Source organism: Eublepharis macularius, chromosome 8 (genome assembly GCF_028583425.1).
Source record: "Eublepharis macularius isolate TG4126 chromosome 8, MPM_Emac_v1.0, whole genome shotgun sequence".
Lineage (NCBI taxonomy): Eukaryota > Metazoa > Chordata > Lepidosauria > Squamata > Eublepharidae > Eublepharis > Eublepharis macularius.
In genome coordinates, this window is record NC_072797.1 from 14,063,535 (window position 1) to 14,090,700 (window position 27,166).

Genomic DNA, 27,166 nt, shown 5'->3' on the forward strand with positions numbered 1-27,166 from the left:
CTTGGGGGAAGCTTTTCATCCAGCCGTTCTTCATACTGAACTTTCAAAACTTGTAAAACCTGGAAAGTCTAAAAAGACGCTTGGGGGGGGGGGAGCTCATGTGCACATATGGATCTTGCATTACTAGACAGCAGCTGTTGCTTACAATGGGCCCTGACTGTTTCAGGTGGGTAGCTGTGCTGGTCTGCAGTAAAAGAGCAAGATTTGAGTCCAGTGGCACCTTAAAGACCAACTAGATTTCCAGGGTATGAGCTTTCGAGAGTCAAAACTCCCTTCTTCAGATACATTTAGAAGTGGAACTATGTAAGGTTTTTATCCAGCCAAAACGTGGGAGGGGTATTTAAAGAAAGGGTGTAAGGTATAATTACAGCATTATTGTAATATAACTACAGTATTAATTACAGCATTATCATAATTACAGTATTATAGTATTACAATATAATTACAGTAGTATTATACCTATAGGTGCTACCGGACTCGAATCTTGCTCTTCTTTGGGCTTTGAGTTTTTCATACATTTCCTAAACGTGGCTGAATCCATTTCCAGTTTTGCCTGCCTATGTATACAGATCCCAAAGGCAGTTTTTAGTGACATTTAAAGTGTTCCCCACAATTATAACATGCTGTTCAGGAAAAAAAAGCCCAACTGATTGAGAATGACAGTGAAAAGGTGCACAGTGGGAAGTACCCAACTCGAGCAGAACTAATAAAAGATGAAATAAATGACACCATCCGTCTCTCTTTGAACTGTGCTAAAATGTTTTCAATGAAATTAACATGGGTGAGATTTAGCAAGAGAGGAAAGAAGGCATTTTGTGCATGGCAATACAAGTGAATTGGCTTTTTAAAAAGTAAAGCCCAAGATATCTTAAAAACAGATAACATAAAAATCACAGTCACTGAAGATATTTAACATGACATCCTCTGAAAAAAAGAAATCAAAATTTGCAGTTAAATATTAAATATTTACTCCGTTCTTATACCTTTCTATACTAACAGTTTCAGATTTCTTTTTAAATATACATAGATATAATACATATAAATTAACTTCTTTGCAGTGATGTAGTGAAATACCATTATACTCTGGAATAACATTAGCCACACTTTGTGATTTCTAAGATCCCGGGAAAAGTGGCTTCTGCAGCTCCCTTTTCATTTAGCCTGCCTGATTAGAACTGTTCAGTGATGCATTTGGAAATTCTGCAGTGATTACTTTGCACCTAGGGGACATCATTATATGTCACAAAATTAGATACACCGAGAGAGGTTTGCCTCCCGAAACAAGAGTAGCTTTGTGAACAGCTGTGGACATGTGCAAATACTTTGCCCGTTGTTTATCCAGAGCACAGGACAATGCTAAATTTTGCATCAAAACAGCGAAGCCGACTAGCATTCGCCCAACTTTGTGCTAGGTGGAAGCACCTTAAAGCAACATCTGATCTTCTTGAGGAGGTGGTAGCTGCCGTAATGCGCAGGGGAGACTGCAGTAGCGGATATGGCTTGCAACCTGCTAATTAAGACAGGGCCCTGCTTTTATATTATTTTAAGGACAATAATGATGTGTTGGCAAAAGAAAAAAAATGTCAAACTGCAGTTTTAACTTCTACGGAAGATTCTATATCATGCTGGAAAGAGGCAGCTGCAGTAGAAACAAGAATTTGGCAAGGGCAGAGAGGACAAGGAGTTTGACTGGAGACAAAAAGCTGGGAGGGTCCTTTGTGAAGATTAGTAGCAGCAGAGATGCTGTGGTCCAGAGAACCCTCCACTCTCTTAACAAAAGAGGCAGGTACCTGCTAGGTACAAGGTTTGTAGGGCTTTGCTCAAGTGCATGAGAAATGTAGTGCTTGATGCATGAGAAAAACTGCAGGAGAAAGGAGTCAAGAGTTGGCCATCAGAACTGGCTTCTTCTTTGCACGAGAGAGTGCCATTTGGGGTAGATCTGTGACTGGGCTGAGGGCAGCTCCAGGAGAACTGGGTGCCTTTGGCAAGGTTATTGCAGGGGAAGCTGAAGGCACATCAAAGTAAATTTAAATGGCAAGAGTATCTGTAGAGCGGAATGGATGCAGCCTCCATTTTGCCAGTTATTGGCTGGGGAAAGCTTATGATTTCACTGCTAATTAACTAAAGAAAGTCAAGGGCTGCACAATCTTCTTTTTAAAAGACTGCATTTCCCCCTTGTAGTTCTTCATAGCTTTCCTTTCTGGCTCCCAACATATGCTTGACAGCAATATTCAGGCGCTGAAGTGTTGCAGAAGCACATAAATGCACATTATTTAAATGTGCTGAATTAAAAGAAATGCTCTTTTTTTGCCTATGGGGCAATTACGGGTTTTGTTTGTGTATCTTGGGTCTCAGGAAGGTAGGGTGTCGAGACAATGCAGCCTGAATCAGCACCACCCCTAAGAGCAAACTGCTGAACTTGGAAAAGACAGAAGCGGCTCCTGAGATTAATTATCTACTTCAAAATGGGCCAGCGCCCCAGATCCTTTCATGAATCAGGTCAAAATGTTGCAGGATCAGTTCATTTAAGCTTCATCCCACTCTAAAAGCAGAGAAGTCAGGTTCGCAAGCTGATTTATAGCAACTAAAATAAGGCTGGGTGAAAGAAGACACACGCACTTTGTCAAAGATCTATTGCTGCCAGAGGTGCAAGCATAGATGTATTTAGGTAGGGCCGTATTTTTAAAGACTGTAACAGAAAACTGGTTGAAATTAGCCAGCTGTTAAGCATACTGCCAAGTTACTTGAAGGGGTTACCCCTGCTACCGTTCTGAAATAATAAATTCTTCAATTGTCTCTTTGCTGCTAGATGAGACTCCGTAGAGGGGCCACCTTCTGACGGGCTTTGGAAACCTTAACGATTTTCAGAGCAATTGAAGAACAGTTGATAGATACAGGTGTATTTTACTGCTCACATAACGGGAATGGGAGAACTATTTACATTAATAAGATTCTGAAAATGCCCCTTTGGGTCATAAACGTTTAGAATCTTCTGTAAACGTAAAAGGACTGAAGCTGTCTTAGTCCTTGCCCAACGGGAATGCGCGGGCTGATCCTCTACAGGGTTTAGTAACAGCTGCTTTAGGGAATAAGCTGATTTTCTGCCCCACTCTTGTTTGCTTCCAAAAGCCAACAAGCATATGAGTTTATCTCAGCAAGTGCCGTTCTCCATAAAGGCCTCCGTTTCAACCAGATTTAGCTACTGAATTTGTTGTGGCATCGTATGACTGTGTATATGCATCTACGGCAGGAAGTGGAGTGCCGCCCATAGCTGGCTTTGGAAACTTGCCAGAGTTGGCAAGTTGCCTGAAGATGCGCTGCACGCTGATGTTCAACCAGTCCAACAGAAGATCCATCTGGCAAGTATCAGGTCCACCAACGACACACAACTGAGGCATGGAAGCAGTGCCAGATTGGCTTCTATCAGTGGTGAAGTCACACCGCTTGTAGATTTCCATACAAACAACTGTTTTGGCAAAGTGTCATCCTCTTTTGCGAGGTATAACGCAGTTTATATACTCTCCCATGCACACAGTTAACCAATGTACTCCGACAGATGCTACTGGGATTAAACAGACGTATAGCCATCAAATGCTACAGAACTAGATTCCGGATTGGTCTGAATATTCCTACAGTAGACTACAGTGGAATTATAATAATGGAATTAAGCTGGTGCTGTGGATCTACATCCTTCCTTTTTCCTCCCATTTTCTATAGGGAACAATATGGCTCACCCTCTATGCTATTGATGGATTGGGACTTTGCCAACAGCCAATCCCAGGGTATAGTACAGAGGCAGAAAGATATTAGAAAGACATTAAGCAAATTATGGGAGCCACCTTCTGGAATTCCAGGTGCATGTGCCAACAATATTTTTTTTAATTAAAAAAAAAAAACTAAACCAAATTTGTTTCCATTTAAGCTATAAAACGGGTATTTATTCTACCTACTGCCGCTTTTATTTCCCGAACCAATCAGAATAAAAAGAACCCAACAATGTATAACAGCAGCCACAATGGCGAAGTGGAGCATGCCGCTGATATGTGCAAAACCCATAATCATCAGCAGTTTGAAGATATATGACCATTTAGGCTTCCCTTCTGATATTTTAGAGATAGATAACAGCAATTGAGAAATTCTATGAAAATCAAAAATAGGATTTTCCACTTGCCAAAGCCAGTACCTTCTATGGCAGGCGGGAAACATTATTTTTAGAACGATATCAAGTAGTAGAAAACCCCCATCATTTCAAGTGTTCTTGGCTGCAAGATCTACCCCCTCAAAAAATACCATACGAATCAAAAAAGGCATCCAACCCAAATACAAGGTTGTTTCTTATGCTGTACAGTTTTAGCACTGATAAACTTAAATGTATTGGTTCTCTTAACGATTTGTTTGGTCCCGCACATGAAGAGATCGTTAGATTCCACTTTTCTTTTTTGCTTGAACTCTTGGAGGTGGGCTGGGAATCAAGATTGTCTTCTTCACACTTTATTCAGGAACTCTAAGCTGAGCGAAGCCGGGATGTGAATTGAGTCCATGGTTATAGAAGAAGGGTTGAATGGGAACAAAACGGGGAACATGTACTTGAAGTCTAAAAGTAGTTGCGGAGGATCGTTCCGTTCTTGTAAATGTGCCTACGGGAAACAAGAAGGGGGGGGGGGGAAGCATCAGCCTGTCTTGAAAGCACTGTAGACTTTTACAGTCTGAAACACTCTTGCACTCAGTTGGCTTCGCAGATGATAATAATAACAACATTCGATTTATATACTGCCCTTCAGGACAACTTAACGCCCACTCAGAGCAGTTTACGAAGTATGTTATATTATTATCTCTACAACAATCCCCCTGTGAGGTGGGTGGGGCTGAGAGAGCTCTGACTGACCCAAGATCACCTTCATGCAGAGGAGTGGGGAATCGAACCCAGTTCTCAAGATCCTGCCGCTCTTAACCGCTATACCAAACTGGCTCTCAAAGGAATAGCTGGTTAAGCCCTGATGTTTAAATCTAATCAGCTCTGTTGACACTGCTATGTACCGCAACCTTACAAGCAGGATTACAGATGTGAAATTATGTACCACAGTAACTCCAATTTAAGTGCCAAGAAATGCTGGCTTCTGGAACTGGTGTCAGAGTCAAGTGAATTTAAATATTTGCTTACTCTGCACGAATTATTCTGAATCCAGAGAATGCAGGTCTTCCTCTTTGAGGTCCCCTGCAATATACAGGCCCTCACACTACATGCTCTGTCTTTTGCTAGTATCAGTGTAAACCCATAAAAGAGGACCTGGGTGGGTCATCTATCAGTGATCGCAGGCTCTGTGAAAGAGTTAGGACCCAGGAGACGCCGCCTAGCCTGCCTCCTGCTGTTGAGCCTTTGTCTGAGCTTCATGCACCTGGGGCTTCTTTCGCATTCTTGGCCCTTGTTAGTGCCTCCCAGGGCTTTTTTTCTGCCGGAACGCGCCGGAATGGCGTACCGACACCTCTCCAAGGAGATCACGGGTGTGGTGGCCCCATCCCCCTGATCTCCAGCTAGAGATCAGTTCCCCTGTTTTAAAAGGTAAGCCTGCTCCTGCAAGAGGGGGGGGGGAGCACACATGGTAGAAAGGTGGGGGAACGGCATGCTGGCCCATCCTGGGCGCCTCCTCCCTCCACTCCGTCGGGGAGGTGAGTTGGGACCCCTGCCTCCGGCTGGCCGCATCTCAGCTGAGCGGCGCGTGGTCCCCGCGGTCACTGTGTGGTCCCAGAAGTGCACAATGCGCACGCGCAGGTGGTGGTGGCGGTGCCACCTCCTGACAGGAGTTGCCCTGGGAGATAGTTGCCCCACCTATTTCTCCAGAAGAAAAGCTATCCGACATCTGTCTTCTCCTGGATGGATGAGTGTTAAGGGTGGTAAGGCTGGACTGGGGGGCTGCAAGCCTTGTTTCTGAGGTGGGGGTCCCTGAGGGGTTCTCTAAGTCCAGCCCTGGCACTGGACAGTTAGAATTACCAATGGAAATGCTTTTCTGTCCCCTTGATATATTCTAGGTCACATTCTGGTTTTAAAAGCTGTGCTTGTGTTTATGTTACCACACTGTCCCCCATGGATACGTGTGGCCAGAGCAACTGACTTCTCTCCCCTGCCCTCGCCCGATGCACAACCTGCTACCTTTCTTCTCAGTGCAAAACTCACCTGAATGTTTCGTATGAAGCTTACTGTCACTCGCTCTTCGAACTCATTCACAGGAGTGTAGAGATTGAGTATTTTTACAATCTGTCAAGGGGAAAATAAGACAGAGATTTGATTATCAGGGATACAGGTGTGGCATTGCCACAAAACGTATTGTGCCAGCGGTATTTTAAAGACATCACCATTTCTTTATGACTAGGCCTTTTCTTTTAGGGGTGGGATGACATTTTATAGCACAGGATGCCCACACACTAATTCCCGTCTGAGATTCTCCTCTGGGAATTCCCCCTTCCCATTTTCTTTCCCCTTATTGTGATAGATTTATTGTCATTAGCCATAGGCCATCACAAGATTAAAAACAAAAGACAAAGACCTGCTTCATCTAAAAACTGCTACATCCAGTATCATGGTTAGAAAAATTAGAATAAACTGTACAAGAAACCCTACCAGTCATACAAATACCCCATTCATAATCTTCCATTTTATCCTCACAACAACCCTATGAGGTAGGTAAGGCTGAGAGGGTGTGACTGATGCAAGGTCACCCAGTAAGTTTCCACGGCACAGAGGGGATTCAAACCTGTGCCTACCGGATGTTTGCCCGACACTCTAAAAACTGTACCACTATGTGATTATGGCACCCATCTCAGCGCAGAAGGAATGTTTTCCATATCAGAAAAATAGAGCATAGCGAAATAAGGGAGGGGAACAGAAAGCTACAAAAATACATCATGTATTCTACGTCAGCCACGAACTGAAGAACACCAGGCTAATTTGCATCACCACCACCACCACCACCACCACCACCATGACCACGACCACCTATATACCATTCTTCTAGACAAATCATTGCACTACTCAGAGTGGTGAACAAAGTCAGTCTTATTATTATCCCCACAATACAGCTGGGGAGCTGGGGCTGAGAGGAGTGGCTTACCCAAGGCCACCTGCTGAGCTCATGGCAGTTGCACCAGTCGAGTGCTGATTCACAGCCCAACTACTTAACCACTGTCATTGCCTCTGTACTAAATGAAGTGTTTTTAAATACCCATAGTGGCCAGCCGTTGGGGCATTGTGACAACGCTGCAACACTTCTTTCCGTAAGCTAACGGGCACATAGAAACGATCGTTCCATAGCCATTCCCCCTGCTCAGATTGAGATAGCTTTTCTCTGGGTATATCCTCCCCCTCCTTCTCCACTTCGCTTTTCAGTTTTTGTCTCCACCCCTGATCTGTGCTGTGCTGTGCTGCGCGACTGCGCGTTGTGACCACACCTCCTAATTGCGTTGGCGAAAATACTGTGTCTACTATGCTTCAGAGGCTCTCTTATAATAATAACTGCTTATATACCACCCTTCTGGACACATTAGTGCTCCACTCAGAGTGATAAAATCAGTGCTGTTATTATCCCCACAATACAGCTGGGGAGCTGGTGCTGAACGAAGCAGCTTACCAAAGACCATCTGCTAAACTCGTGGCAGTAGTGGGATTCGAACCAGCAGAGTGATGATTCACAGCCCAACCACTTAACCACCATATGTGTGAGTGTGGTTATAACAATAGCACTTATATACCGCTCTTCTAGACAGATTACTGCCCCACTCAGAGTGGTGAACAAAGTCAGTGTTGTTGTTATCCCCACAACACAGCTGGGGCTGAGAGGAGTGGTTTACCCAAGGCCACCTGTTTAGCTCATGGAAGTACTGGGATTCGAACCAGCAGAGGGCTGATTCACAAGACAACCACTTACTTAATCAATGCTACAGCAGAATTTAAGACCATAAGAAGAGCCCTGCTGGATCCGAGCTGGGGCTGAGAGGAGTGGCTTACCCAAGGCCACCTGCTGAGCTCATGGCCAAAGGCACCCTTGGGGCAGCAGGACCGCAAAAGTCCCCTTACCTGTTGCGTGGTGAGGGATGTGCACAAGGAACATATGGCCTCCGCATCTTCTGAGGTTTTCTTTTTCAACTGCAGGAGCTGCGCTGCCTGGATCAGGGGTTCCACGGTCTCAGCAGCCCCGCTCTGTTGCAGGTTCTTTCCTCGTAGCCATTCTTCTAGTTGGCTGATGTTAAACCTGGACCAAATACAACAACGCCACGGGTCAGAAGTCAGTACACGTCAGACACAGCCTCAGAAGTTGTTGGAAAGGTCTGGGAGTTCTAATGCACAACAGGAGATTTCTCTTCTGCTGGGGGATCCTAAGAAATCACACAGATTTTATGCAGTCAGTGTGGTCTGATGGCTGGAGAATTAAATTCGGGTCTGGGTTCACGTCTGTGAGTGATTCCGCACACGTTGGATAACGCACTTCCAATCCTCTTTATAGATCATTTGGAACGGATTTTTGTGTGTGCGGAACAAAAAATCCACCTCAAACGATTGATAAAGTGCATTGAAAGTGCATTATCCAACGTGTGCGGAATCAGCCTTAGTTCCAAGCGCAGATGAGTGAGAAGGGTTTCAGGCATACTTGTTTTATTTATTTATTTTTTAAAATTAAATTCATATCCTACTCATCTGCCCTCATAAGGGCATTTGAAAAGCCTTTCCTTATATCTTGCATCACTTCAGACACAAGGCGTTTCCCGTGGACTCAGTTCATACATTCAGACGCTCACCATAAAGTGATGAAAAATTAAGTCATATGTCTTGGTGTGCACAACATCTGGCAACATCTGAGCTCCACGCCTAGACCTGCTTACATAATTTACAGTCGCCACTCCCTCAGGGTCAGAGTCTGGGGTGGTGGCCTCTTCTCGGGGTGTCTTTTCCAGCCTGGCAGGGTCTAGCGGGTCTCAGAATGGGGCAAGAAGGAGGGTTGAGATCATCTGGTTCCCTCTCTCTACTCCCCTGTAGCAACGGCCTCTCTCTGCCTCCCCTTGTCAGCTCTCCCTCGTGGTCTTGCTCTTGGCTCTTCCTCTCCGGCCGCTTAAAGGCAGCGCCTCCCCGCATGGCCCCACGACGGAGTCTCTTAACTGCCCCAGGGCAAGGGCCCTCCCCAGGATAGCCAAAGGGGGGCTCCAATACACTCATCTCCGGAATGCTACCCAGTGCGGCATCCTCCCTGAGCGCTGCTGCCTCATTCGGGCTCTGGGCTGCAGCTGGAGTGCTCACCTCCATGCTGACCTCCTCCAGGACCTGCCCGTCCCGGGTAGTCTCCCCCCCCACCTGCCATGATGGGCTTGGCCCCTGCCTTGTCAGGGTGCCAGGCAGGGAGGTGAGCTGAAGGAGGGCATCAACCATTCTGTTCTAGTCTCTGCTGCTGGGCTCACTTTCACTCGAATTCTACCTTGTCTCTCCTGGCTATCCCCCGTGCTGGCGAACTGGAGCCTTCTTCCTTTGGGACCATGAGAGCAAGGGAGGGGGCTCCGGCCCCAGACAATAATGTGTGGTTAATGAACACTTTTTAAAAATATCTCCATGTAACACACCACTTTCCCACAGGAGAAGTGCAGGGCCGGTGTGGTTGTATGGCTGTGGGGTCTCCCTTGGGGGACGGAGCGGGCGTATGGTCCTCCTATAGGGCCCATCCTCCTCTATGGAAGTCCACGCTGCTGCTCCTCTTCCTACAAAGCTGTGCTAGGAGGGATGCATTCTCGACATCGGACGCCTGAGTGAAAGCAAGCGTCTCAGGAATGTGCCGCACCTGAGTTGCATTCCTGTGCTCCACGAACAGACGTCCTTTCTCAGCAGCAGGTTGTTCAAGGCCACGGCGTTGATCATGTAGAAGAGTTGCTTGAACACCTGCTGGATGATCTCCGGATCGAGGCCCTGGTCGCACATGACGCCATGAAACATGTTCAGCTGGCGGATGATCGCTTCTAAGCTGTACGTATTATCGCCCTCCCCCGTGCTGGAGGATCGCTTTCGGTAGCCCATCGGCTTCACCCCCGACAATCCCTGGATGCTCTCGTTTTCCAGCACCGCAGTCACTGGGGAAGAAAGGAAAGTCGTTCTTAAAAAGGCAAATGGGGAATGTCAAAAAAGCTGCAGGGATAGCTTCAGGTTTGCAGTTGTGTTGGTCTGCGGTAAAGTAGCAAGATTTGAGTCCAGTGGCACTTTAAAGCCCAGAAGATTTCCAGGATATAACCTTTCGAGAGTCAATGCTCCCTTTGTCAGATACAAGGAGGAATGGAGATCTCTAAGCCTTTATATCCCAGCCCCACGCTTCCACCTTTTGGCTGGGATATAAAGGCTTAGAGATCTCCATTCCTCCTTGTATCTGACGAAGGGAGCATTTACTTTCAAAAGCGTATATCCTGGAAATTTTCTTGGTCTTTAAAATACCACGGGGCTCAACTCTTGCTGCAAGGACAGCATTTCAAAGCTGACCTTCTTGTGATTCAATCAGCTGCAAGACCCTGCTTCCAAACAACCAAGATTTAATTTTTAAATTACATGTAATTTGCATTTCAGTCCCACAAGCAGATAGAAATGGGTAATTTTAGCGGCAAATACACACAACTGTTTTGGTGGATGGCAAGGAGTGATGAGAGCCAGGAACTCTTGGATTTTTCACCCTGCACTAAGAAAAAAATCCTCAGTTTAAACTTACCTGCTATTGGTATAGAAAGGATAACTTTACTCGAATCTCTCTCACATGAGTGTGTTGGGATGGATTAATTAGTTAATGGCTATGGCGCGCTAAAACATTGTGGGGTAACAGGCATGGCTAGAACTCAATTTAACATCCAGTTAAAAATTACACATACCACTGCATGGAGGCATAATAAATTCCTACAATAGTCCTAGCATGCAATTCCAAAGAATCCCATGTTTTAAAGCGATTAAACAACTCAAGGGGAAAAGGGAGGTGATGAAAGGTGAAAGTTATTAAATCCCCAATCCTGGAAAATGGATTATTAGTGGAGAAATGAAATCACAGGTGGGAGTATTCCTTGATGTACTGCCCAAGTCCAAAAGACTTCAGAACTGAACATCTTAGCAATTTTTTTAAAGTTTCTAACTCTTATGGCTGTGAAAATACAACCCCTGGTGAAATCTCAGGAGCCAGACTGGGGATTGTCATAGAATCCCTTTTCAGATTCCTATGGAAGAGTTAATGTGAACATTGATCATTCATACCAGATGCTTGTTAACTGTGATCATCACATGGAATTTCCAATTCTAGTGCGAATTTCCCCCCCCTGGAATAATTCCAAAACCCATTTATTTTCCCCAGGGGTCATTTCGTAGAAAAAGAGCTGGAGGAACTCATTAACATAACTCATTAGCATATGCCATGCCCCCTGCCACCACCGGAAGTGTGTCATTAGCATAACTGATTTGCATATGCCACACCCCCTGACATCACCTATCCTGGCTGTTTTGGACCCAATCCTGGCCATTCAGGGCTGAAATTGGGCCCAAAATGGCAAAAAGGGGCTGAAAATGGCTGAAAAGGGGCCCAAAATGGTCAGGACTGGGCCGCTGCTGAGTGGGAGAGTGATCCACCACCCATCAGAGGCCCGATCCGGGCCGTTTCAGCCCCAATCCAGGCTGAAATGAGCGCAAAATGGCCGAGAGTCTGGTGGGCGGGGCCACCTGACATGTGACCTCTTGGGGGAACTGCCGGAACTGCATTCCTGTGTGTTCCCCCTTGAAATGAGCCCTGATTTTCCCCAGGTGAATAACATTATGTCCAAAATCCTTGCAATCCACCAAGAAATATTCCTGTGCGATTTGAAACTAGTGGATAACTTAGGAAGGTGGCTTCCTTCACCCAGATTATGGACCTTTAAAACGATCTCCATCCGCTGTACTGCATTTTACAGTTCAATTCAGGGAACAGGGCGAGTGGGCGGGCGGGTTCTCAAAACGAACCACCCGAACAAGTTCACCTATCATGGGCTGCAAGACGCCTTCTGCGATTTTGATGAGCTGCTGGTAGATCTGAATGGAGAGATCACTCAGGACCTGACGATACTCAGTGAGGTCGAAGTTCTTCAGACAGTGCTCGTTTTGCTTGGTGGTGTTTTGGGTCATGAAACCCTAGAAAGAGAGAGGAGCAATTCAGCCAGCTGGTGGTTACCTCCGTAAAGTACCGCTTGCATTCATATCGGCACACAGAGCGAGATGGAATTCACAACCGGATTCTGTTTTACCCTCAGAGACCCCCCAAAACAGGTTCACACCTGCTTGTTTTTCTGGGATGTGTCCTGGGAAGTTCTGGTGCTATCTGCAGTGCTCCCAACTTAAGGCACTATTCTGTGTCCCACTTTAGGTCAGCTGCAGTGGAAAGCACGTTCCTCCTCCAAAGGGTGTGTGTGTGAGAGAGAGAGAGTGAGTGAGTGTGAGTGTGTGAGTGAGTGAGTGAGTTGGGAGAGGGCACTTGCCCTGTGATCCTAGAACAGGTACTGTTTGGAACATCCGCTCGAATGCTTGGGAGGACTCCAGCCTGCTGTTTGAAACGGAACCCTTCCTAGATGGCAGATCTGTTGCCACGAGCTCCGTTTCAAGCAGCTTATGGTGTCTGAGAATTTCAAGAGAAACTGAAGTGTTCCCCTGTAAGCAGGTCTATTCTTGAGCATTCTGTTGCTGATTTCTGTGGGTGCACTACACCCTCAAAGATCAGTATCAGAATGTTCTGGAAGGAAGACAAACCAGAGGCAAACCAGAGCCAGTTTGGTGTAGTGGTTAAGAGCGGCAGGATTCTAATCTGGAGAGCCGGGTTTGATTCCCCATTCTGCTTGAAGCCAGCTGGGTGACCTTGGGTCAGACACAGCTCTCTCAGAGCTCTCTCAGCCCCACCCACCTCACAGGGTGATTGTTGTTGTGGGGATAATAATAACATACTTTGTAAACCGCTGTGAGTGGGTGTTAAGTCATCCTGAAGGGTGGTAAATAAATTGAATGTTATTATGTTATTATTATAAACAAGGAAGGGTAATACGATTCTCACCCCACTGGACAGTATGTGCAAGATGCATACAAACACCCTCGACACTCTATTTTTGTCCACAATTACAGACATCAAAGTATTTTGGCTACATCTGGGTTTGCTGGAGTTTATTGTAATTATCTAAAGCTTTTCTTCCGTGTTCTTGATCCTATGAAGATTCAAACTTCATGCATCCACAAAAATGGAAGAGCATCTAAGACCTAATTCAGTAGCAGCTACCCCAAGGTAAATCCTACTGAAATGAGAAACTGCTTGAGAGCAGAGCTTGTTTCAGGGGAGAAGTTCCAGACAGTGAGCTGCGCGCGAAATCTGGGAGGCTTTTTCAGAAACCGGACATCCCTCCACACTGCTAGAATTTTCTCACCGTATCTCCGCTGTATTGCTTCAGACAGTGCAGGAGGCGACAGGCGTTGGACAGCCAAAACGACGTCATCTCAAAATCGTCGTGATGCTTCTATGAAGGACCCAAAATGACAGGTTCATTCATTTTATTTAAAACATTTCTGTGCCGCCCTCCCGCCCTAATAGGTGGCAAACATCAAACCATGAAAACATTTCAATATTGAAGCATTTCAACAGCAAAACATTTAAAATAAAGATGAGAATCTCCTTTGAATCCTCTGCTTTTATGGATTAGTTGTGTAATAGGGGACCATGGATTCCTTGTATTCCCCCATCAGTGATAGATAAGTGCAAATTCTTCCACTATTTCCAAATTTCTTTGTGCTGAGTTGTCTGGAATGGGGTGCTGGATCTCTGCGGCAATGGCAGGAAGAAAGGAACAGACTGGGAGAGAAACAGTAAGCGTGGGAAGGACAGATATTGGGGCCTGTGTGACACTAGTAAAGAGTCCAGTAGCACACCTTTAAGACTAACCAACTTTACTGTATCATAAGCTTTCGAGAACCACAGCTCTCTTGCATCTGACAAAGAGACCTGTGGTTCTCGAAAGCTTATGCTACAATAAAGTTGGTTAGTCTTAAAGGTGCTATTGGACTCTTTACTATTTTGTGACTACAGACTAACACTGCTAACTCCTCTGGATCTATGTGAACCTAGACTCTGTACTTCGGACTCCCAACTTGCCTCCTTCAATAGTCAAAACACAGAAAATGGCATGCCTGCTAGCCCACCCCCCTTTGCAAGCCACGTGACATGCAAAATTACAACTTCCTTTTTTTTATGACAAAACCTTACTACACTCGTATCCCACTATTCTGATCGTTCCCGGCATAGAAGAAACTTTGTCTGGAATTATGAAGCCTAGAATTTCTGAGTACATAAATAAATAACTTTTTTTTTAAATCTTTTTTGTAGAGATTGTCATAAAATCCCTTTTTGGATTCTCATGGAAGAGTTAACGTAGGCATTGATCATTCATACTAGATGCGTGCCAACTTTTGATCATCGCATGGATTTTTCAATCCTAGTGTGTGTGTTTTTTCTGGACAGGAATAATTCCAAAATACATTTATATATCTGGAGAAACACTGGCAGTTTTCAATTGAGAGCTCTCAGGACTCAGCTGTTGTCTTCAAAAGGGCTTCAGTGTTTGCATGGTAGTGTTTTTGCACTCCGCATGGCTCCAGTAATTTTATTTCCCAATGTACAGAGTTAACGTGGTGTAGTGGCTAGAGTGACAAACTAGGATCTGGGAGATCCAAGTTCAAATCCCCACTCTGCCATGGAAGCTTGCTGTGTGACCCTGGGCTAGTCACACATTCAAGCTAACCTCACAGGAGGAGAAGAGCAGGGCTTTTTTTCAGCTGGAACACGGTGGAACAGAGTTCCGGAACCTCTTGAAAATGGTCACATGGCTGGTGGCCCCGCCCCCTGATCGCCATATAGAGGGGAGTTTAGATTGCCGTCCGCGCCGCCGTGCGGCACGGAGGGCAATCTCAACTCCCCTCTGTCTGGAGATCAGGGGGCGGGGCCACCAGCCATGTGACCATTTTCTCCGAGGGCAACCCACTGAGTTCCACCACCTCTTTTCCCAGAAAAAAAGCCCTGGAGAAGAGAAGCATGATGTAAGCCTTTTTGGGTCTCCACTGGAGAGAAAGGCGGGGCATACATGAAGTAAATAATAAATAAAATGGTGTATATATTCTTTTATATCACTTCTTGTTTAAAAAGAAACTGCAGAATCAAGGTGCAGCACAAAACAAAAACCAACCGTTTTCATTAAAAAAAAGAAAGAAAGAGGGTTTGCACTTTTTGGATATTTATTTTGTTTACCTTTAATACTTTTTTAATGCCATTGATGGTGGAGGTAAGCAAGGAGTGTACTTTATGATCATCGTTGATGTAGTCGGCATGCCTGATGCACATGTAGAGGATGTAGGCAGGAAGACAGGGCACTGTGGCAGACACTGTCTGAGGCTTCAGATCTGCAAAAGAAGAAGAGAAAGCTTTGCAAACAACCTGACATCCTAGCGGCATGAAAACACAAATAAATAAACCACACACATCTCTGTTCTATAAATGTCGGTAATCAAATCTCACGTTTGCTGGCATTTTTCATCCAATACTCTCACTCCCGACAAGAGAAAACCTATGCAAAACAAAACTCCTACTGACAAAAAACCGTATCACCCATGCATTCTACCGTGACTTAGATAGCCGAGGCAAGCCCTATCTCATTCAGGTCTCGGAAGCTAAGCAGGGTCGGCCTTGGTTGGTAATTGAATGGGAGACCTCCAGCGAAGATGAGGGTTACAGAGGCAGGCAATGGCAAACCCCCTCTGTTACAACTTCAGTATTAGGAAATGTCAAAGAATATTAGGGGACTCTTTGCAGATTCTTGAACACAGTAAGATGACATGGGGATTGGCTGGCGTGCCTTATAACATCCTTCCCCGCAGTTGTGTATTTCAGCTAAAGTTTGTTAGTTTTAGGCAACTGTTTTTCCAGGAAACCTTGTCTACCATTACACTGAGTACCCCGCTGGAAAGGTTCAGGGTCCCTCTGCTGTACAGCATGAAAACCACTGAGCTATGATATGAACAAACAGGCTCGCGGGCAAAGGGAGAGCGCTTTACCTGTAATAAGATTTCGGATGAGCAGCGGCTCGTCTTCTTTGTAGTACTCCAGCATCCCTTGGAACTCTTTCTCTTTCCTTTGGACCGCGACTTGCCTAATGAGTTCGTGCCGCTGCTTTTCCGTCTGAACGCTAACTTGGTTTGCTGAGATACACAGATACGGAATTGGAATGAACGAAACTGCTGTAAGCAGTGCCATCAATATAACATGCGTGCAGGGATCAACCAGCGCCCTTCAAAGACCCCTAGCAGCACAATCCTAAACATAGTTACACCCTTCTAAGCCCACTGAACGCAATGGTCTTAGGAAAAGTATAACTTCTGTTGGGATTGCATGCTAGGATGCTGAAGCAAATTGTTGCAATTTAGCTCATTTTAAGCGAGCGAGAGTCAGAAATGTTGATGCAGACTTAAGGGGGTGACCTCTAAACTGCAGCCCACAGAATTGCATACTTACCCCCATTATGTCAGCACAAAAATTAGCCACAGGACTATGGCTAGTCTTAACGGCAGCTGACTCAGCACTAAAAGAATCTGCTCGCTCCTGCTTAGAGCCTAGTTTTTAAAGTCAGCAGATGGAAAGAAATTCACATCTCAACTGCACCTCTTCTGTCTGGAGGTTGTGGCTCACACATGACTGAATGCTGCTGCTTCTTCTTCTCTCTCTCTCTCTCTCTCTCACACACACACACACAATTCCATAATACAAAGAAAAAAGTCCCAAGAGCAGGGAAATCATGGGCCGTTTTCACACTGCTAACCTGCTTCTGTAACGTTGCGAAACGTCGCGCAAAAAACGCAGAAGAGAGCATCTTCTCACGAGAGTTTTGCGCGACATCGCACAAAACTCTCGTGAGAAGACGCTCTCTTCCGCGTTTTTTGCGTGACGTTTCGCAATGTTACGGAAGCAGGTTAGTAGTGTGAAAATGGCCCATGTCAGTCTCTGGTTTGATGCGGTACAGTCCAGTAAAAAAACCCCCAGGTTTAACTCCTTCATCTGCTGCCGGTCACGGCTTAAACACAGATTTAAGCACATTTCCCACCTCCTCCTCCTTGTAGCAACCTGAAATACCGCCCCCTATTTTCTTGGAGGAGTTGGGACTCCCCAAGAGCAAGATTTTGCAGGGCATTTGGGGCTGCTGGAGAGGGGGGTGGGAAATTGCACTCCATAAACAGAAATCTTTGCACCCATGGAAATGTTAGTCTGTGCTACCACAGTGGTTTCTTTTTTGCTGCCTTGCCTTGCCAGCCCTTTTCCTCCCTCTCTTCCTCCCCCCACACCTCCCATGAAGTAACTTCCACTGTACTGTGTGAAAGAAACTTAGTGAACAATTCTTTGATCAGGATACAGAATAGCATACAAGAGGGAGAGGGTGGGCATGGCTTCCCCCTGCCCGCCCCCGTTCATCTTTACCACAATTTGCAGAAAAGCAAATGATGAGTGATTCCGCACATGTTGGATAATGCACTTCCAATCCTCTTTATAGATCATTTGGAACGGATTTTTTTGGGTGCGGAACAAAAAATCCACCTCAAATGACTGATAATGTGCATTGAAAGTGCATTATCCAACATGTGCAGAATCACTTGATGACTTCTTACAGTGCCACGGAATTCTTCAAGAAGAGGATCCAGCCAAAACCACCGTGTCACCAGTTGTGGTGTTATGCTGGCACAGAATGCGCACACACACACACATACACACTGGATCCTTTGCACTCAAGATTCAGCTCTGACAAATCTGGATCGGTCCTGAAGGATCTAACTCCAACCTTCTAAATTGTCCACAAGGATGGTGAACATACCGGTTATTCTACAAGTGTTATTACCATCACTTTGGCAAGTGGCTCACGACAGCCACTTTTATCTTAAAGAGTGGCATCTAACCTCCAGGACCGCCAGGCCAAGGAATGCAGTTGGGAAAATTTATCAGCAAGATGGATATTAAGACATCATTCGAGTAATGTGATGTCAGTTCGATGCATGTAAATTACAGCGACGAGTGCTGTCCGTGCCAGCTGCCGCAGTACAGAATTCACCCCCCCTCCCCTGATTCTTTCAGCTTAATTTCATTTAATGACCGGCTTTCTGAAACCGGTCCTCAGGATCAAAGCCTACTGTAGCTAATCATTCTGTCAAGCCTCCAAGACAAAAAGAATTATGGGGCTGCACAGATGTCTCTTTTCCTCAGCCCTTTCTTGCTGAGGTATTTCAACCACAGCTGCAAAAAATATACAGGAATCTGAGAATCGCAGTCTTATGCTACGGAGTACCGGCAGATGGAGCCCTTCATCCTTGGTGATGGTGGCAGACACGGAAAAAGGAACTGGGGGGAAGCGGTGGCTGTAAAGAGCCACAGAAACAGTTTCTAAAGTTCTCAGCCTCATCTTTTTGAGGGCAAGACAGCAGAAACCACATACCTATCTCAGCAAAGGTTATAGGGAGAGGGAATAACCACAGTTATATTTCCCTATTACTCTAGGCTGCTGACCCAGAGAGAACAGAACAGAAGTAACGATGACTCTGTTCTGCCTCTCGACAATGCCTTCCTTCTGAATACAGCTCTCTGTATGTTTTCGGACAAAATCCTAAAAATACATGGCGCTAATGCAGACTTGTGCTACTGGACTTTTGTTTGTTTTAGTTTCCGTCCGGTCTTCAGTTTTCTAGTTGGCTGCAGAATTCTACAATCCAAATCCTATTGCATTATCTACTGGATTTGCCATCCAGTTGATGGTATTGCATTACTCTGTGTAACTTGTCTTGAGTCCCAGTGAGAAAGGTGGACATTATTTATAAATATGTTTTATATGTTATAAATATATAACACATACATATATGTGTGTGTGTGATAAATATAAATAAATAAACACAGCTAATTACCTGGAACTACTGTAGCATTTGGGATAGGAACAGCCTTCCCCCTTCCCCTCTGAGTTTAAAGATTTTCAGTGACCCTGACCCCTTTTCCGTAGGGAACAGAACAGCAGCTTCTCATTTATGTTGTCAGGGGCTCGAGTTTGAATCCGGACTTACCTTCATAATCTTGGACTTTCTTCATGTAAATCTTGAGCTGTTTCTTCAGTTTCCTTTCATTCTTTTCTAGTTTTTCTAGTAGCTCTTTCAGGTCCTAAGAAGCAGGCAGAGAGAAGGCAAGGCGCACGTCACACGCAAATGCGTACCACTAAGTCTGCTTTGAATGTACAAACGCAAAATTCAATGCAGAAGACAGTGGGAGGGAAACATTTCACCAAACGCCCTTTAACTCTTTGCATGAAACAGCTGAACCTCGCTAGTACCAAAAAGGTGGCTGAGGTAGCGACTGAAGTCACAGACTGTAAATGGGAGAGGCCCAAATTCAAAATTGTCCTCAAATACAAAGTTATTTGGTTGACCTTGGACTAGTCACTCTGACCTAACCTACCTCATGTACCTTGTTTAGTGATCCTTGAAGGAAGAGAGGGGAAAACGTTACTAGGCACGCAGATACAAGCAAGACGTTTCTCACCCTCATTTTCAAAGTCAAGATTTTTCAGCAGATGCACAAATTTGGGCACACAAATTTGGGCTACTTTATTGACCTGCAAGTGACTGAAGGTACTTTCTAGTTTTCAGAGCCAGTATTTTTTCTCCTGCATCTTGAAGTTTTAATTTAGGAGTTGAATTAAACTAAGCCATAACCATTCTGTTCACAGTTACACAGAGAATCCTGGCTATATCACAACGGAAACATCAGAAGACACTCTTAGAAATCTTTCCTGTGCTATGATATTCAATTATTGTTACAAGACCCAAAGACTAGAAAGGACTGCCAGATCCCTATACCTTCCCTATACCCTCGTGCCGGCGGCATATTCAATCTTCGTGCCCCGGAGCCGGTGTGATGACGTCTCTTCCGGAAGTGATGTCACCGCACCGGCTGCATGAGCACTCCCACGATCTGCATGGGGCCAATTCGGCCCATTTGGGGCCCAAATTGGCCCCAAACGAAGTGCAGGAATGCTCCCGTGGCTGGGGCGACGGCACTTCTGGAAGTGACATCACCGTGCCACTTGGGAGCACGCAAGCGGCGCTCGTTCCTGAAGTGCCTGCCGGTGGTGGGCAACCTCCAGGAGTTTGCCACCTCCCGCTGATCATTGGGTGATCAGCAGACAGGGAGGCAAATCCCTGGGAGTTTGCTCACCACTGGCGGGCACCTGGGAACCCTAGTGCAGTGGCAGGTATGTTGAGCTTGGGGGGCAGGGTTCAGATTCTTGCTCGATGAGTCAATCCAACCTACCACAGAGGGTTGTTAGGAAAATAAAATGGAAAAATCTGTGCATTCTACACCCTTGGTGTCATGACCCAGTCTGGGCTCAGTGAGAGCGAGGACTCCTCAGGAGGAGAAGGGCTTTGTGTAGCCAGCCCTGACTCAGCAGAGGCTGGTAATCAGGAGCCACAGCTGCTGGCTAATCGGAGCCTACAGCCAGCAGCTGAGGCAGAGCCACCAGCACTCTCCAGCCCCAGCACCACAAGGGAAGCTCAGCCAGGGACTTCCACAGGGGAAGCTCAGCCAGGGACTGCCAGCACCACAGGGGAAACCCAGACAGGGGCTTCCACCCCGCCAGGTATGCCTACGCCTAAAGAATGCCGCAGAGAAAGACTGAGGCTGGAGCTGCAGGAGAGACGGCGCAATGCTCGTCTCCTGAACCGACGCCAGCTGCTGGAGAGCGATGATGAGTAGCAGTAGGATGGAGCCCCAGCAGCTGGCTGTAACCCATGCCTGGCTATAAAAGCTGAGCTGAGGAAACTGCCAGGTGTGGAAGCAAAGTCTCAAACTACCTGCAACCACTCTGTGTGCCGTGCACCTTGCTCGTGCCTGCCTTTGGATCTGACACTATTGGCAACTGACCTTGGACTGTACCTGACCTGCCCCTTGGACTCTGGACTCACTCCTGGCGTTTAGTTTGTGCTCTGACCACAGTTTGGACTTGGCTTTCGACCCTTGAACTCCCCTTGGGCTTAGTGCTGGTGCTTGGACTTGAACCACCCTGCTTGGGCTGGCCCCGCCCGTGACACTTTGTATTTTGGAGAAATGGCAGGATCTAAGCTGTGATAAATAAAACGTTGACTGCATGCCTTGGAAAGAGTTGTTTTTTCATCTGAAAGAAGCTTTATTTTCCCTTGTGAAGTACTGAAAAGTTAAAAACACAAAACCAAAGACGACCCCTGAATGCGCAACCCAGCTTTTTAAAGCCAAACATTGATTTCTCTTTCAGGGCCTCTTTCAGATGGCACCAGACTAATCAATCACACCTCAGCGAGCTTCTCACGGAACAGCAAAGGCAGTCATTTATCAGGCGGCTCAGGGAGAGGCTGAACTATTTTGAAAAGCTGGCTGCCCTCTTCTCTTCCTCCCCTATGCTGGGCTGGCACTCTGAACCAGAGGCAGAGGCGCTGAAACTCAGATCCAGTGAAGATGGAGGCCGTGTGGTTCAGCAGATGCGTGGGCTGGGTGCTGCAACTCAGCAACACTAGGCAGGAAAGCCTCTCCTGGACTTCAGGCAAGGGGACTGCCTGTTTCAATTCCCCCCACCAGGAAAGCCTCTCCTGGACTTCAGGCAAGGGGACTGCCTGTTTCAATTCCCCCCACCAGGAAAGCCTCTCCTGGACTTCAGGCAAGGGGACTGCCTGTTTCAATTCCCCCCACCAGGAAAGCCTCTCCTGGACTTCAGGCAAGGGGACTGCCTGTTTCAGTTCCCCCCACCAGGAAAGCCTCTCCTGGACTTCAGGCATTAAAATCAGCATTAATCATGTTTGTCTTTTTGCTACAACTTGTACACTTAGTAGATTGCAAAGAGTCCAGTAGCACCTTTAAGACTAACCAACTTTATGGTAGCATAAGCTTTCAAGAGCCACAGCTGTCCTCGTCAGAGGCCTCTGATGAGGAGAGCTGTGGCTCTCGAAAGCTTATGCTACCATAAATTTGGTAAGTCTTAAAGGTGCTACTGAACTCTGCTATTTTGCTACTGCGGACTAACATGGCTAACTCCTCTGGATCTACTTACTAGATTGGATCCAGAGATCTGTCAGCGGAGGGGTGGTGGTGGTCATGGACCTTCCGTGCTTTCCCCTCCTCCTGGCAGCAATTTTCCAGCCCTGGGACTAGGGTTGCCAACCTCCAGGTGGTGGCTGGAGATCTCCTGGAATTACAACTGATCTACAGACAACAGAGAACTGATTCTCCAGATCTCCAGCGAACAGATTCTCCAGATCCTCTTGAGAAAATTGTTCCTTTGGAGGGTGGACTCTATGGCATTATACCCTACTGAGGTTTTTCCCCTCCTAAACCATCACCTCGCCAGGTTCCACCATCCAAATCTCCAGGGATTTCATAACTCAGAGCTGGTAGCCCCCTCTGGGATTCCTGGGTTTGTGGAACCTCTGTTGAAGAATAGCCAGATGGATTGGTAGGCTGCAGATAGTAGGGGGTAAAATGGATGTTCCTGGCTTATTCATCGACAGAGCTCTTCTGACAGAAGTCTTTGCCTCCATCCCCCTCCTCATGGCAGTCCACTGACCCACGTGGAGTAATACTCCACGGTAGTGGAGAGTACCGTCAAGTCAGAATTGACTTACGGTGACCCCTGGTGGGGTTTTCATGGCAAGAGACTAACAGAGGTGGTTTGCCATTGCCTGCCTCTGCAACCTTTGTCTTCGTTGAAGGTCTCCCATCCAATTACTAACCAAGGCCGACCTTGCGTAGCTTCCGAGATCTGGGCCGATTCCAGACGGCCCTCTGCAATCCAAAACGTTGCGCGTTGTTGCGCGTCATCGCGCGGAAAACGCGAAATATCGCGTTTTCTCGTGCGAGTTTTGCGCGAGGTCGTGCAAAACTTGCGCGAGAAAATGCGATATTTTGCTTTTTCCGCGCGATGACGCGCGACAACGCGCAATGTTTTGGATTGCAGAGGGCCGTCTGGAATCGGCCCTGATGAGATCAGGCTCACCTGGGCTTTCCAGGTCAGGATATTACTCCATGAAGATCCTACAAACCCAAGAAATTAACGTTCCCAGGGTCAGAAACGGCAATTGTAGAGATGGGGGAAATGGGAAGGATCTCCAGTCTTTGTACAAAGATCTGTGGTCTTTGTGTGAGTGGATCACTTCGTACGATTGACTGCTTTTGTGGTCAGATGCTTACATTTGTATGCTTTGCCCTGCTTTAGGGGATGCTATTTTTAATTGTTATATTTTGATTGATTCGTATGCTGTGGCCTCCTGATAATTTTTCATGCACTATCTTTTAAATTAGATTTTTCAGCCACATTGAACATGTCTTCACAGAGAACCTGGGGATATAAATATTCTACATAAACAGGCCCAGGGATCTGGGGAGCGCCGTTCAAGCCTCTTCTCAGCTTTGTGGCTCCTCTGGCTCTCCCAGGGACGTGATGGAAACCACTTGCCACCCGACAAATTGAGCTTTCACTCATTTCACTCATTTTGTTAGTCTCTTAAGATGCTACTAGAGTCGAATTTTGTTCTGCTACAATAGACTAACATGGCTGTCTACCTGAAACTACCTTGCAAGCTAGGATAAGGCCCAGACGATATGCACGCTATGGAAATTTGTGAGGAAAACAGTTCTTGGGCTGTGCCAATTTCAGGTTGCAGGAAAGTAGATCCATGTTTGAATGCCCTCATTCACCGTGGAAAAATATATGCATGTCGAAAATTTTTGTAACAGGAAAGGATTCAGTTAAATCTTTTCCCTGGCATATTATCTCCCTATGTGTAGGGCTCCCCTTCCTCCCCGCACTGGGGAGCATTCAAATACAGCAAACCCCTTATTTCAAGCCCGAAATGGTATAGATCAGGGAAGGCTTCACTCACTCGATTTTGCTGAATGTTTACAACGAGCCCCGGGATGAACACAAAGGTTATAAAACACTCTGCTAATTAAAAGTGCTGCAGAAATGATAAATTGCAATGAAGGCCTAGAAGGTGCTGACTGTCAATGAAACTGGTTGATATCGGCTCTGCCCCGTCCCTCGTCTAGCCAGGCTTCCTACCGAGGCTGCTTTGGGGAAAGGCCGATTTTATTCTAAATACACAAATCCGTTTTGTGATTCGCTGTGGCCATACGGGGGCCTTTTTTGCATGGCTGAGTCTCACACAGCACTAGCAACACATGTGGTTTTCCCTCTACCCGTTTTTATCCTGCCTTTCTCCAAGGAGCTCAGGCATTGCGCCCAGTTCTTCCCTCCCCGTCATTTCATCTCAACAACCACCTTGTGAGGTAGGTTAGTTAAGAAGTAGCAACTGGTCCAAGATTCCTAAGTGAGTTTCACAGTCGAGTGAGGATGTGATCTTGGGACTTCTCCCCATGGGCTCTCTTAAACCAGTTATTTCCAGTGCCAAACCTGGCCATGCATAAACGGGCTCTAATAATGCACTGTGAAGTTATGATGCAAAAGGGAACGTGATGCGAGAACCGTGAATTGGCTCATGTGAACTACAGGCCCAGGCTGTAGTTTGTCCCACTCATATTAAACTTCTCAGCACAGGCAAATTCTAGATGTCCACATTTAATACGGCCCTTCACAAGTGGGGCATAGCTGCCAAGCACTCCATACCCCCCGGTTGGATCTCCATACTGTACTATTTGAATTACATGTTGATGAACAACGAATGAGAGGGGGGAGACATTTCAATTTCTTCCTGCTGTATCAGGTACTTGTACAGGGCCTGTCTTATGTTATTAATTTTTGTACAGCATCTAGTATTTGGAGTTGCTCTATAAATAATCTCAGTGTGGCAACAGCAAGCAGATTTACAGCGAAGTCCTAAGCAGTGTTCCTCCAGTCTAAGCCCACTGAAATCAATGGGCTTAGGCCGGAGTAACTCTGCTTAGGATTTCACTTGTTAGGCTGGTGTTGCTGCAACTGACGTGTTAAAGCAGGGACAAGCCCCCCGTGTTGCATTTCATAAAGTGCCTCTCTTAACGCAAATAATTAGATTAAAAACAATAAGGGGATTGAGCACCTGATCTGTCAGGGCTTCCTCCTTCCAATTACTGCTGACTGGAAGTCAGAAATTAGTCAATCGCGCTCAGAAGCTCCCTGAAACAACCTAAGGTCACCGATTCCCGACTTCTCTGGGAAGTATTATGCCACACACAATAATTTACAATTTACCACCTCAGTGCTTTTGCCGCAGTTCCTGACATTCACATTTAAATGATCCTGACACGTCTGTTTGAATGTGATAAAAGTTCTTCTAATAAAAATGCCACTGTAAAAATTGAAGGATAACCAGCAGGCTGGTGTCCACAAAAGCTTTCAGAGAATCAGAGGGTGGGAAGGGAGCTCCAGGGTCATCTAGTCCAACCCCAAGTTAATTCTGCTTTGTATGGGGGGGGCGGGGAGACACACCCTATTCTATCACATGTAATATTCCCAAGAACATCACTTCATGAATGCAAAGATGACAGGTGATGGGAGGGGAAATGTTAGGTACCTCCACCCTCCTGAATCCTCCTCAACATATGGAACATATATAATGCACCTATGTTCACTCGTGCTCTTGAACCCTGACTGGCAGTGACTTCACAGAGTCTCTTTTTACAGCTCTGATTCCAGAGGAAGAATTCGGACTGTGGCAGAGTGAACCATCAGAGATCCTGCAGGGTGAGCCATGCCACCTGGCCAGCTCTCCACATATGGGGCGGCTGCCACATGACTGTATTAAAAAACGGCCATTGGACAGTGACTCTCTACATGAGATGCCTCATCATGTGTTCGTCAAGTGTAGGGAGACGCAACGTTAGCCGGGAAGCGTAGTTTAAAAAGACAGAGCCAGCAGAGATCACTCCTCAGAGGGTTTGTTAATTTCATTTTCGCCTTCTGGAAGGCTCTGTCAATTTCACCTCCCCAGTCTAAAACTGTGTGAGGTCACAACCAGAGCGCAGCCAGGAGTGGAAATGGGCTGGAGCTGCCTCCCAGACCTTGACTTGGACCTGGAGAGGTTATAATGGGGTGAGGTTTCCCTTCTGGCATTTCACAGCCTCTTCACACAGCTCCAGTGTATAGCTCCAGCCTTTGCCCTGCTGCTGGCTCTGTCTTTTTAAAACTACCCTTCCCAGCTACCATTGCATCTACCGACACATGTTCTTCACAAGGCAGATGTCCCGTGTAGAGAGTCTTAATTGTTTAAACCTACCTGGATAGCATCTGTCTGCAGGTGGAGACTGTTGGATCCACATCCAGCTCTTTTCCCCCATTCAGACTTCCCCAGTTCTCCTCATTACCCTCCCACCCCGACCCACATGGCTTTTCTCCACGTTGGTCCCATGATCATTTGGGTAGACCAAAGTAGTGGATCCTTTCTCTTCGTTTCACCAGTGGAGAGGGTGATTGGATCCAACCCCAATGCCTGACATTATTAAAAGTCCTGAGGGGCAATCTGCGTACAAAGGATGACCCGCTTTTCTGTAGCCCAACAGGGAATTGCCTTTACCCCAACCACCAGGTAACCGCACCAACCCGCCAGTATGAATAGTTGAGGATTTCACGCATCGCCCATACCAGATTTTCATTTGTCAGCCGCGTGATTTCTTGCTGGATGCCAAACTCCACCTGGGCTTCCGGAGAGAGTTGGAGTGTTTGATAGAAGATCTCCTGCTGCTTCCCCATCTCTTCCCTCAAAGTTTCCACTTGGTCCTTCAAGGTTTCTACTTCCTCTTCATGCTCTCTTCGCTGTTCCTGGAGCTGAGCCTCCAGGAGCCTGGTGGGAGGAAAAAGTGGGGAAAGGAAGAGAAGAAATCACGTGAAAACTCAGAATCAAGGGGACTGAGATACAGAGTCCACCACATGATGGACAGAACGATACATGCATTGGGGCAGGCACTGGGGTCAAAGAAGGAGATTGGTCCCGCCTCACAAGGGGTCTGATGACCTAACCGTAACTCTTTCCCAATGAACTGTCTTTGTTTTGGACTCAAATCAAGATCAAGGTTGTCTTACCTACTAGTTTGAAATGCGATTATAAACTTTGTGGTAATCCACCCTGAGCCTG

General features: G+C 46.4%; 1 protein-coding gene across 2 annotated transcripts in view; it reads right to left on the reverse strand.

Moving 5' to 3' along the window:
• Positions 1-737: 737 nt before the first annotated feature.
• The window catches only part of MYO5B (myosin VB), a 374,307-nt gene continuing 347,878 nt past the window's right edge, over positions 738-27,166 (reverse strand). For both annotated transcript variants that reach the window (XM_054986803.1, XM_054986802.1), the window contains 10 exons: positions 26,677-26,875; positions 19,145-19,238; positions 16,109-16,252; positions 15,306-15,457; positions 13,435-13,524; positions 12,010-12,160; positions 9,816-10,101; positions 8,069-8,243; positions 6,173-6,253; positions 738-4,637 (listed from right to left, as the gene is read on the reverse strand). In XM_054986803.1, the coding sequence (XP_054842778.1) occupies positions 4,485-4,637; positions 6,173-6,253; positions 8,069-8,243; positions 9,816-10,101; positions 12,010-12,160; positions 13,435-13,524; positions 15,306-15,457; positions 16,109-16,252; positions 19,145-19,238; positions 26,677-26,875 (1,525 nt within the window). In that variant the 3' untranslated portion in view covers positions 738-4,484. The remainder of the gene's footprint in view (positions 4,638-6,172; positions 6,254-8,068; positions 8,244-9,815; positions 10,102-12,009; positions 12,161-13,434; positions 13,525-15,305; positions 15,458-16,108; positions 16,253-19,144; positions 19,239-26,676; positions 26,876-27,166) is intronic.